The sequence below is a fragment of the Aedes albopictus genome, chromosome 3 (assembly GCF_035046485.1).
Source record: "Aedes albopictus strain Foshan chromosome 3, AalbF5, whole genome shotgun sequence".
Lineage (NCBI taxonomy): Eukaryota > Metazoa > Arthropoda > Insecta > Diptera > Culicidae > Aedes > Aedes albopictus.
Window position 1 is genome coordinate 391196434 of NC_085138.1, and position 13340 is coordinate 391209773.

The 13340-nt window shown below is 44.9% G+C and overlaps 1 protein-coding gene across 1 annotated transcript in view; it reads right to left on the minus strand.

Annotated features, from left to right (window-relative positions):
• Positions 1-497: 497 nt before the first annotated feature.
• Positions 498-13340, minus strand: part of LOC134290974 (neuroligin-1-like) — a 170491-nt gene continuing 157648 nt past the window's right edge. The window contains exons 6-9 of the mRNA XM_062858213.1: positions 8901-9098; positions 8455-8840; positions 7974-8119; positions 498-633 (exon numbers count right to left, since the gene is read on the minus strand). Of these exons, the coding sequence (XP_062714197.1) occupies positions 498-633; positions 7974-8119; positions 8455-8840; positions 8901-9098 (866 nt within the window). The remainder of the gene's footprint in view (positions 634-7973; positions 8120-8454; positions 8841-8900; positions 9099-13340) is intronic.

Below are 13340 nucleotides of genomic sequence, written 5' to 3' on the forward strand. Positions count from 1 at the left end.
ACATCAAATGTTGACGAAACTTTGTCTCCATTTGGGCACTTAAACTGAAACGGTTCGACATTCACCCAACCGGTAACCCTTGACCCATAAACGGCTGCAGCAGTTTATGTTCTGTGAACTTTTCCCCTAAATTAAGGTTCATCGATGATTGGCCTTGCACGGCACAGCCAACACTATGAAAACTTCAACCTTCCCACCGCACCACACCGTACCGGTTCTCCATTCCAATTCCCAGTGTGTTTGCCTAAATCCCCCCATAGCCAACAAAGGCATAAATCAAAGCGTTCCCGTTGGTTGTTGGGTGCTCATAAAAATTTATGAACTGACGGAAAATTTGCTTTGTCATTTTTTCGTCCTTCGCCTGCCGATCACCGTCGTCAGTCAACGGCGAGCTACGCGGCCGGCGGCTGGCAGTTGTCTTCTGGTGTTCTTGGAAACAGAGCAGCTTAGGCTGCATGGCTCTCTGAGGACCAGCCGGCGCGGCGGCTGGTGGAAACCTAAAACCTCTCCAACATCGAACGGATGCAGTCACGGCTCGGTGAATCCGTAATAGACTGAATGCCGGCTCCCGATTGTCCGCCCGGTTCGGAGGTTTTTGTTTCATCTTCTAAGCGCAGAAGTTCCAAATGGGGGCTACGAAGGGACGAAGGAAAATATTTGCGTTCGAATGAATTGGAAAGAATGACTTCAACTCGAGTAGATCCTAAAGTTGACGACTACGGAGTACGGATGGCGGCGAGCGTGGGAGACAAAACTATAAACAATTCTCGGTGAAAATGTGGCAGTTTGGAGCCGGGGGGAAGAAAAAGCCAACCAGCAGATTGATGGACAGCCAGACGGACTGTCGCCATTTGGCGCAAAATTGGAATTCGAAGTGCAGAGCGTGAAGAAAGAGCTTCAATTCTTCACCGAAATTCATGAAGAGGAATGTGGAAAGAGAGAAGTTGATTGAAGCAAATCAATCAGCAGAGTACATAATGCGTTCAACATGGCGCAAGTCTGCCTTGAAAATCACATTAAATCAAGCTCGTCGGACGCTAACGGGTTCGCCAAAAACGAGATTCCGTAGTTGGTGGAAACATTGGTGAAGTTATTAACTTTTTGAGGAGATTCCTTGGCTATAGAACTGAAGCATCAAATACATTTGAAATCAAAGACACAGGAAATCCCTGGAGAGATTCCAGAAGAAATCCCTGGAGGGATTTCAGAAGAAATCCCTGGAACGGTTCCGGAGGAAATCCCTGGAACGGTTCCAAAGGAAATCCCTAGAACGGTTCCAGGGGAAATCCCTAGAACGGTTCCAGAGGAAATCCCAAGAACGGTTCCAGAAGAAATCCCTGGAACGGTTCCAGAGGAAATCCCTGGAACAGTTCCAGAGGAAATCCCTGGAACAGTTCCAGAGGAAAGCGCTGGAACAGTTCCAGCGGAAATCCCTGGAACAGTTCCAGAGGAAATCCCTGGAACGGTTCCAGAGGGATTCCAGAGGAAATCCCTGGAAAGAATCCAGAGGGAGATCCCTGGAGGGATTCCAGAGGAAATCCCTGGAGGGATTCCAGAGGAAATCCCTGAAGGGATTCCAGAGGAAATCCCTGAAGGGATTCCAGAGGAAATCCCTGAAGGGATTCCAGAGGAAATCCCTGGAGGGATTCCAGAGGAAATCCCTGGAGGGATTCCAGAGGAAATCCCTGGAGGGATTCTAGAGGAAATCCCTGGAGGGATTCCAGAGGAAATCCCTGGAGGGTTTCCAGAGGAAATCCCTGGAGGGATTCCAGAGGAAATCCCTGGAGGGATTCCAGAGGAAATCCCTGGAGGGATTCCAGAGGAAATCCCTGGAGGGATTCCAGAGGAAATCCCTGGAGGGATTCCAGAGGAAATCCCTGGAGGGATTCCAGAGGAAATCCCTGGAGGGATTCCAGAGGAAATCCCTGGAGGGATTCCAGAGGAAATCCCTGGAGGGATTCCAGAGGAAATCCCTGGAGGGATTCCAGAGGAAATCCCTGGAGGGATTCCAGAGGAAATCCCTGGAGGGATTCCAGAGGAAATCCCTGGAGGGATTCCAGAGGAAATCCCTGGAGGGATTCCAGAGGAAATCCCTGGATTCCAGAGGAAATCCCTGGATTCCAGAGGAAATCCCTGGAGGGATTCCAGAGGAAATCCCTGGAGGGATTCCAGAGGAAATCCCTGGAGGGATTCCAGAGGAAATCCCTGGAGGGATTCCAGAGGAAATCCCTGGAGGGATTCAATAGGAAATCCCTGGAGGGACTCCAGAGGAAATCCCTGGAGGGATTCCAGAGGAAATCCCTGGAGGGATTCCAGAGGAAATCCCTGGAGGGATTCCAGAGGAAATCCCTGGAGGGATTCCAGAGGAAATCCCTGGAGGGATTCCAGAGGAAATCCCTGGAGGGATTCCAGAGGAAATCCCTGGAGGGATTCCAGAGGAAATCCCTGGAGGGAATCCAGAGGAAATCCCTGGAGGGATTCCAGAGGAAATCCCTGGAGGGATTCCAGAGGAAATCCCTGGAGGGATTCCAGAGGAAATCCCTGGAGGGATTCCAGAGGAAATCCCTGGAGGGATTCCAGAGGAAATCCCTGGAGGGATTCAATAGGAAATCCCTGGAGGGACTCCAGAGGAAATCCCTGGAGGGATTCCAGAGGAAATCCCTGGAGGGATTCCAGAGGAAATCCCTGGAGGGATTCCAGAGGAAATCCCTGGAGGGATTCCAGAGGAAATCCCTGGAGGGATTCCAGAGGAAATCCCTGGAGGGATTCCAGAGGAAATCCCTGGAGGGATTCCAGAGGAAATCCCTGGAGGGATTCCAGAGGAAATCCCTGGAGGGATTCCAGAGGAAATCCCTGGAGGGATTCCAGAGGAAATCCCTGGAGGGAATCCAGAGGAAATCCCTGGAGGGATTCCAGAGGACACGCTGGAGAGATTGCAGAGGAAATCCCTGGAGGGATTCGAGAGAAATTCCTCTGGAGGGAAATCTCTGAAAATCTGTGGAGGGATTCCTGATAAAAATCTCCAGAAAGATTATAATCCCTGGAGGGATTCCAGAGGAAATCCCTGGAGAGATTCCAGAGGAAATCCTTGGAGGGATTCCAGAGGAAATCCCTGGAGGGATTCCAGAAGAAATCCCTGGAGGGATTCCAGAGGAAATCCCTGGAGGGATTCCAGAGGAAATCTTTGGAGGGATTCCAGAGGAAATCCCTGGAGGGATTCCAGAGGAAATCCCTGGAGGGATTCCAGAGGAAATACCTGGAGGGATTCCAGAGGAAATCCCTGGAGGGATTCCAGAGGAAATCCCTGGAGGGATTCCAGAGGGAATCCCTGGAGGGATTCCAGAAGAAATCCCTGGAGGGATTCCAGAGGGAATCCCTGGAGGGATTCCAGAAGAAATCCCTGGAAGGGTTCTAGAGGAAATCCCTGGAGGGATTCCAGAGGAAATCCCTGGAGGGATTCCAGAGGAAATCCCTGGAGGGATTCCAGAGGAAATCCCTGGAGGGATTCCAGAGGAAATCCCTGGAGGGATTCCAGAGGAAATCCCTGGAGGGATTCCAGAGGAAATCCCTGGAGGGATTCCAGAGGAAATCCCTGGAGGGATTCCAGAGGAAATCCCTGGAGGGATTCCAGAGGAAATCCCTGGAGGGATTCCAGAGGAAATCCCTGGAGGGATTCCAGAGGAAATCCCTGGAGGGATTCAATAGGAAATCCCTGGAGGGACTCCAGAGGAAATCCCTGGAGGGATTCCAGAGGAAATCCCTGGAGGGATTCCAGAGGAAATCCCTGGAGGGATTCCAGAGGAAATCCCTGGAGGGATTCCAGAGGAAATCCCTGGAGGGATTCCAGAGGAAATCCCTGGAGGGATTCCAGAGGAAATACCTGGAGGGATTCCAGAGGAAATACCTGGAGGGATTCCAGAGGAAATCCCTGGAGGGATTCCAGAAGAAATCCCTGGAGGGATTCCAGAGGAAATCTTTGGAGGGATTCCAGAGGAAATCCCTGGAGGGATTCCAGAGGAAATCCCTGGAGGGATTCCAGAGGAAATACCTGGAGGGATTCCAGAGGAAATCCCTGGAGGGATTCCAGAGGAAATCCCTGGAGGGATTCCAGAGGGAATCCCTGGAGGGATTCCAGAAGAAATCCCTGGAGGGATTCCAGAGGGAATCCCTGGAGGGATTCCAGAAGAAATCCCTGGAAGGGTTCTAGAGGAAATCCCTGGAGGGATTCCAGAGGAAATCCCTGGAGGGATTCCAGAGGAAATCCCTGGAGGGATTCCAGAGGAAATCCCTGGAGGGATTCCAGAGGAAATCCCTGGAGGGATTCCAGAGGAAATCCCTGGAGGGATTCCAGAGGAAATCCCTGGAGGGATTCCAGAGGAAATCCCTGGAGGGATTCCAGAGGAAATCCCTGGAGGGATTCCAGAGGAAATCCCTGGAGGGATTCCAGAGGAAATCCCTGGAGGGATTCCAGAGGAAATCCCTGGAGGGATTCAATAGGAAATCCCTGGAGGGACTCCAGAGGAAATCCCTGGAGGGATTCCAGAGGAAATCCCTGGAGGGATTCCAGAGGAAATCCCTGGAGGGATTCCAGAGGAAATCCCTGGAGGGATTCCAGAGGAAATCCCTGGAGGGATTCCAGAGGAAATCCCTGGAGGGATTCCAGAGGAAATCCCTGGAGGGATTCCAGAGGAAATCCCTGGAGGGATTCCAGAGGAAATCCCTGGAGGGATTCCAGAGGAAATCCCTGGAGGGATTCCAGAGGAAATCCCTGGAGGGATTCCAGAGGAAATCCCTGGAGGGATTCCAGAGGAAATCCCTGGAGGGATTCCAGAGGAAATCCCTGGAGGGATTCCAGAGGAAATCCCTGGAGGGATTCCAGAGGAAATCCCTGGAGGGATTCCAGAGGAAATCCCTGGAGGGAATCCAGAGGAAATCCCTGGAGGGATTCCAGAGGACACGCTGGAGAGATTGCAGAGGAAATCCCTGGAGGGATTCGAGAGAAATTCCTCTGGAGGGAAATCTCTGAAAATCTTTGGAGGGATTCCTGATAAAAATCTCCAGAAAGATTATAATCCCTGGAGGGATTCCAGAGGAAATCCCTGGAGAGATTCCAGAGGAAATCCTTGGAGGGATTCCAGAGGAAATCCCTGGAGGGATTCCAGAAGAAATCCCTGGAGGGATTCCAGAGGAAATCCCTGGAGGGATTCCAGAGGAAATCTTTGGAGGGATTCCAGAGGAAATCCCTGGAGGGATTCCAGAGGAAATCCCTGGAGGGATTCCAGAGGAAATACCTGGAGGGATTCCAGAGGAAATCCCTGGAGGGATTCCAGAGGAAATCCCTGGAGGGATTCCAGAGGGAATCCCTGGAGGGATTCCAGAAGAAATCCCTGGAGGGATTCCAGAGGGAATCCCTGGAGGGATTCCAGAAGAAATCCCTGGAAGGGTTCTAGAGGAAATCCCTGGAGGGATTCCAGAGGAAATCCCTGGAGGGATTCCAGAGGAAATCCCTGGAGGGATTCCAGAGGAAATCCCTGGAGGGATTCCAGAGGAAATCCCTGGAGGGATTCCAGAGGAAATCCCTGGAGGGATTCCAGAGGAAATCCCTGGAGGGATTCCAGAGGAAATCCCTGGAGGGATTCCAGAGGAAATCCCTGGAGGGATTCCAGAGGAAATCCCTGGAGGGATTCCAGAGGAAATCCCTGGAGGGATTCCAGAGGAAATCCCTGGAGGGATTCCAGAGGAAATCCCTGGAGGGATTCCAGAGCAAATCCGTGGAGAGATTCCAGAGGAAATCCCAGGCAGGATTCGAGAGAAATTCCTCTGGAGGGAAATCTCTGAAAATCATTGGAGGGATTCCTGATAAAAAAAAAACCAGAAAGATTATTAAGGAAATCTGGAGGGAAACCTGAAAAAAACATCTTGAAAGATTCCAGAGGAAATCCGTAGAGAAATTCCTCGAAAAATTACGCGAGAAAGAGTTTTTTGTGACAAATGCTCAAGGGTCTTTACTGAAAGCTTGATAATTGAACAGTGAAAATGATTCGATAGCGCCTGAGCTACGTCCATGTAGCCAAGATAGCTATGTACTAGTTGAAAAGGTCAGCCACTTGGTGCCGAGCCAGGAGAAGTCGCTCAATGCCGACAGACGGTTGATGTCACATTTTCGGGTCATTTCCTCCCCGAGTTCACATTTTCACATAACCAAGTTCAGCACCCAAAAACTCAAGAACGGCGTCGTCGTCTCAGTAAATTGACACACAGTTGCTTGATGCTGCTTTTTCATTCCTGAGCTTTTCTTTCTCGGAGGAGAAAAACAATCGCCCTCGTTGAATAAAAATTCAATTAGTTGGGCGATGAAAAAATGCCGCCCATTTGAGTCTTTCTTCACTTCGCAAAAGAGGGAGCACCGGCCGGTCAGCATAAAAGGCGGGCGGTATTTGGCACCGGACACAAACGATGACAAGTTGGAATCGGAAATCCGGACTTCGGAGCATCATGACGCAAAACAATGTACACTAAAACCTCTTTTTATGCATGTTTTTTTATGCACTTTCAATTTATGCACCTTTTTTTATGCCCTGCATAAAAAGAGGGAAAGCTACTCAGAACCAACATTGTGCATAAGAATATTTAATAATGACAGGAATTTCAAGACATTTTCTGGGGATTAAGAGGCGTTACGGAGAAGTTCTCAGGGGTTTCGAAGCCTTTCAGGTGCGTTACATGGGGTCCGAGGGGGTTCAAGGGGAATTTCTGAGGCATTTCAGGAAGTTTCAGAGCAGACTCTGAAATACCTTAAATCGCCCCTCAAACCTCATGCAACGTCATTCAAAGTCTCCTGAGATCCACTGAATTGCCCCTAAAGCCCCTTGGAACGCCCCTGAAACTCACTTACTATGTACTATTGAAATACCCCAGAATTCTCCGTAATCCCATGAAAACACCAAAAAATCTTGACAGAACACCCTTGTAAGGCTCCTCAATTTCCCCGAAACAACCCCTTAAAACGCCCCTGAAGCCCTTGGAACCCCCTTTTTGGGCTCTCTGGGAACATTCTGGAAACCCCCTTAGCCCCACCTCAACTGCCCAGGAGCAAGATCTGTTCTCGCAAACTAGATTCTCTAATTAAAGCCTAAACTTAATTTATGCATAAATTTCCCTCTTTTTATGCCTTTTTTAATTTATGCACATTTTTAATTTATGCAGTCCCAGCCATGTGCATAAAAAGAGGTTCCAGTGTACCGATGTTCGTGGGCGGCCATCAGTCAGTCAGTCAGTCGGATGTCCGCGTCTCTGTTGCTGCTGGTGGAGAGAGAAAAGGCACTTGATGGACCTAATCAAGTGCGTGTTTTTTTCGAGGGAGATGGTACCATTTGGCAGAAAACTGGGAAGTGGACTTGGACGAAAAATGTTCGGAATTTGAAGGATGGAGAAGTTGGAATCAAATTCGGATCAGATTTGATTTGAGAGAAACTCAATTTTATGGAGTGTTGTCGGAATGTAAGAAATGATTGAACGACATTCTAAATTAAGCATTTTCAATGTTTCACAGAAAACTAGCGTTCAAGTAGAGAAGTAGTTGTAAAGTTATCGTACAACAATGTTACAATCTTGAATAAAACCAAAAAAATAAATAAAAGAAATCAGTAGAAACACAGATTTTGCATGATTTATGAAAAAATGATCATTCAAAAATCATTTTTAAAGCAATTCATGCAAAATGTTGGAAATCTGTTGAAAATTAAGAAATTTATGACACTTAAATTGAAACCAACTTGTTATTACTCTGCAATTCAGCTACCTTCTTCTTCTTCTTCTTCTTCTTTATGGCTCGACGTTCACATTGGAACTTGGCCTGCCTCTCTTCAACTAAGTGTTCTAAGAGCACTTCCACAGTTATTAACGCACACTTAACCATCAATCCTCCGCATTCGTTTTTTTCAGTTCTGAAAAGTGTAGAAACAAGTCCATACCTGATGTTGATTGGGTGCTGGATCGGTTTGTCCCAGTCGGTGTACTCGTTCCGCACGGCCGAGAAGATTTCGTTCAGATGGAAGGTGAACGCATTCCGGATGTAGGTCCGCAGGAGTCGATTCCGTTGCTCTTCCTCGAGGCCATACTGGTTGGTTGTGATGGAAGAACGATGTTTCGTATTTCGGTTGGTGCACATACACAGACGCACGTGGTCGTACAAAGGTATTGATGGAGGGAAAATTTTCCAGTTTCCCAAGGCGAAGAACGGAGGTTTTCGAACGTGAGCGTGGAAGAAAAGAGAACAATGAGCAAATTGTGGGTCGCTTTTGGGTTTCAAGTTAATGGTGTTTGCTCCGGGGGAATTGAGTGGGTCAGTGGGAAGAATAAGTTGATTGCTGACTAGTTGATTTGTACACAATAGCCTCTGGCTATTTGAAGTTTACGGGGAGATTTCCTAGTAGTGCGAATCAGTGTTTTTACCTGTATATCGGAAGCGCTGAAATCGTTGTAGCTCTCGGTTGTGGTCATGCCGAGCATCAGTTCGCTGGTGATGAAGCCCTCGCCGGAGTGTTCCATGGCAAACTCTGGATCCAGCGAGTCCTCCAGCGGTAGAAATGGTCCCCAGGACGGCATGAACCGTACGGCAGTCAGTCTTACACCCATCAGGGCCTCGAGTGGTTTGTCCCGCAGACACTCGGTGATGTCGTCGGTTGAAGGTTTCCGGGCAGGTTTTCCTGGCGGTGGATCCACCAACAGGTGGCAGGCCATCTGCTGGGATACTTCCATTCGGATGGCATCCGGGTCGGGAACCAGAGCCCATGGACTCAGGGCGGAACCACTGAGTAGAATCGCCCGATTGATGAGGCCTGTGAAAACGAATCCATCAGAACTAAAAAGTCTCAAACGATAGAAGACGAAAAACTGACCTTTTCCCGCTTTCGAGATCAGAACCATGTTGGCCAGCGCTGCACCCGTATCGTGACCAACCACGGTGATTCGCTTGGGATCACCACCGAATGCACCGATGTTGTCTCGCACCCATTGCAGCGCGAGGGTGATGTCCATTAAACCTAGGTTGCCACCAGAACCACCCGGTGAGGCAGAGGCACGAGTTTTGAGAAAACCTGAAAAATAAGGGAAATAAGCGAATTAAATAATGTTCAAGTGCAGGCGCACTTTTAAAATTGCCGAAATCATTCGATTGATGTGTTGATTATGATTTAGTTTTACGTCTTTTGAGAAGTGAACGTCGGATTAACTGTCACATTCTTCTTTCTCTCCTCCTCCTCCTTTTTCTTCTTCTTCTTCTACATGGCTTTACGTCGAACTTGGCTTGCCTTGCTTCAACTGAGTGTTCATTGAGCACTTCCACAGTTATTAATTGAAGGGCTTTCTTTGCCTGCCATTGCATGAAATTGTACATTGTGAGGCAAGCACAATGATACACTATGCGCAGGGAGTCGAGAAAATTTATCTGACCAGAACGGGAATCAAACCCGCCGTTTCCGGATTGGCGATCCATAGTCTTAACCAAGGTAAATTAAATTACTTACCTTGGTCTTAACACTAGGCTAACTAGTGACCCTAGATGTACTCCTAAGATGTTAAGTTAGGCGCACCACGATGACATAGTGCACGTTTAGTGAGCCCAACATCCTGGGTTAAACATGAGACTAATTCAATAACATTATAATTTCTTCTATACCCATTTATAGATTTATAGATTATACTCATATATAAATTATCTCTGTATCATCGTGAATAGAAGCAAAACTCACAGGATTAAGCTACATGATGTTGTCATTAGAAGTACCACGGGGGAAGTAGGATAATCCAATCAAACATTTGTAAATGTAATTGAAAAACACATTTCCGTAGAGCCGACCACTCAAACAGAACAAAAATTACACATTTATTCCAAATAAAACCTGACAAAATGATTGACAAAGAAGCGCATAACGATATTTCCGAAGGGATCCCCACTAAAATTTTCAGGAATTTGTCGAAAATGTTTTGAGATTAACTTCCAAAGAAATTGCCAAAGAAATTACTAAAGAAATTACCAACAAATGCAGAAGGAAACTCAATAGAATAGCTAAAAAACTTAAAAAATATTACCAAAGAATATTTGAAAATCATTACCGATGCAATATCCAAAGAAATTACCGAAGAAGTTTATATGTATTCCAAGCAGCACACATGTCACGAAAGAGTTATGCAGCACAGTTTTTTAGGTTGCACGTGAGCAAAAGTTATGTTATTCTGACCCAATGTTAAAACTATTTGACTATGACTCGCGTGCAACCAATAAGCTACACAGAAAAAAATATGTAATTAAAATTCAGCGATAAATCATGCACATAAGGGGAATGCTAGAGTTAGTGCACTTTTACATGAGATATAATGTAAAATTACATTGCCATCGTGTAAATTTCCGCCAAACATCGCGTAAACCATCATGGACTCTAACCGGTTACGTGACTATTAGCGGAAATTTACACGATTGTAGCGTAATTTTACATGATATCTCATGTAAATATGCACTAACTCTAGCATTCCCTTTATGTGCATGATTTCTCGCTGAATTTTACATGAATATTTTTTTCTGTGTTTGCTGCGTGACTTTTTTGTAACATGTGTAGCTGCTTAGGATATTTAGGGAAATTCGCCAATTGTTAAACTGTTAGTACTGGCATTTTTATTTCCGTATGTTTTTCCGTGCATAATTCCACTTTTGTTGTAAAATATTCAGTGAACGTCTAGATCCACTCATTGCTTATACTTCCTATTTCATTTGTATTCCCTTACTTTCCATTTTCTAAGAGAAAATAGAACATTTGTATGGAAAGTCTGTAACCCTAATGTTGAACGCTTCCATAAACTAGCTCATCCTAATGTTGGACAATTCTCGCCAATTGTTGAACGGTTCAATCTTTGTTCGTAATTGATGACGTATAACCCGACACAAACCTATCATTGACCTGTTTTTATTTCGGCCACCAAACCCAACATAGACCCAACAGTTATCCGATGTGGGTCCAACAGTGGTCCATCATTTGATAAAATTAGACTCGACATCCGATAATTGTTCACTCTGGTAGAATTTTTGCCGGGTTTTCCATGTTTTGTGCCCAGTTAATCATTTGAGTAACAATTCATTCAAATGAGGGAGCGTCCAAAAATTATGTCACGCATAATTGTCCATTTTAAATGCCTCTCCCCCTATGTCACACTTTTTGCATAAGACCTCTGAAATTTTTGTATGGGTCGTCACACTTTGCTGAACCCCTCCGCCCCTCCCCCCTCAAAGCGTGACATAATAATATGGACGTTCCGAAGGCATCGCTTCCCATTTTAATAGAGCTCTAGTGGACTGAAATAGTTTTTAGCATAACTAAATGCAAAAAAATGCTGAAAAAATTTGACTAGAAGCGAAAACGACTGGAAAAAAAACCTTTGAAATCCCCGGAAACACTCCTGGAAACCCATGGGATCTACTCAACCCCCTAGAACACCCCTGGAACGACCTGAAATCCTTCGAAAACCCATGGATCGCTCCTGAACTTCCCTGGAGCGCCATGAGATACTCCTGGGACTCCCTTAACATTCTGAATGCTTATGGAAAACCTCTGTAACGCGCTTGAACTCATTGAAAACCCCAGGAACATCCCCGGAACGTCTTTGAAACCCCATGAAATGTACGGCTAGGTGAAGTGAAAAAAAATTTAGCAGTCATGTTAACATCGTAGGTTATGTCAGTAGTGTTCAAGAATTGGATTGTGTCTTTGAAAATTGCATCGGTAATGATTTTCAAAATGGTAATATTTTTTTTTCAGCTATCGCATTCAAATTCCGTCAACATTTTCTTAGGAATTTATTTAGTAATTCCTTTGGCAATTTCTGTATGGTTTTCTTTAAAAGTTACTCCTAAAACATTTTCGACAATTTCCTGGTAATTTTAGTGACAATTCCTTCGGAAATATCGTTTGTCAATTATTTTGGAAGTTTCTCAAGCTTTTTTGAACGAAGTAATGTTCAAATCTTCGACAGTTGTTTTGAATGTATAATTGGGTGTTCTTCTGGAAACATTTCCAGTTATTTATCAGGACATTAATTTGTCAACTTTCTCGACAACAACTTTGGGAAACTGATTGAAAATCTCTTGTGATACATTGTATAGTAAAACCTGAAGAAGTTTCCAAGATTATTGTCTAGAAAAGTCAAGGAAGAATTTTAACAAAAATCTTTACCGAGAAATTCTCAAACAAATTTCAAGTTGAAATTGCTGAAGAAATTTTAACAGGAATCACAAAAAAATCCCGAAAAAATGCTGAAAGAATAATATATATGAAGCTGATAAAATCCGAAGAAATTGTCGAAGAAATTCCTGAAGTCATCGGAAATAAAATTTTCAAAGGAAATTTTGAAAGGGTTTTCCAAATTAATTGCGAAAGTAATTTAAACAATTCCCAAGAAATTTATATTTCTTTGGAATAAAATTTCCAAAAAAAATTTAAACGGAAATGCCCATAAAATAAAAAAAAATGGAGATTACAATGGCGTAGCTAAAAAGAATCTCAAGAATAAATAAAAGAATCTCTGAATAAATTACCGAAGCAATATCACAAGCCATTTCCCAAAGAATTCTCAAACAATTGCTAAAAGAACTGCTGAAGAAATTGAAAAAAAAAAAAAACAGCACTTTCAAAGGCAAAGAAGCACCCAAACAGATTCAAAAGATATTTCGGATTCAAAAAATGTGAAAATCCGAAGATTTTCTAAAGCAACAACCAGAGAAGTTTGCAAATTAATAGTTCAATCAATTTCAAAGGGTTCATTCACAAATGTCATAACGCTAAAATTGGTCTTTTCAACACCCACGCACCCCTTTGTAATACTGTTTATATGGGGAAAATTGTATTTTGTTCGACCTGTAACACCATGAAGGACACCCACCCACCCCCTCCAGCGTTATGACATTTGTGAACAAGCCCAAAAGAGATTGTGGAAGTCGTTTCCGTCAAAAAAAAAATTAAAAGATAAAGTCGTTTTCAAGAGTTTTATAATTGGAAAAACAATCAGAAATTGCTGAAGAGGGTTTCACAGTAGGGTAACCTGAGGTAATACGCACCCCCGGGGCAAAACGCCCTCACGCTATTAAATTATATAAGTAAAGTTCCATTCGATGCAAGCAAACTAGATGCAAAACTGAGCCGGACAAGCCCAAGAATGCAAAGAATATTCGAATGAAAAGCGTGGAAAACGATGATTTTCCACATTTGGAAAGATTGTCTAATTTGTAGCGCACGCAATTCAAGCAATTGCGCGCTGATTATATGGAATCATTCTATTAACTATCATCCGCC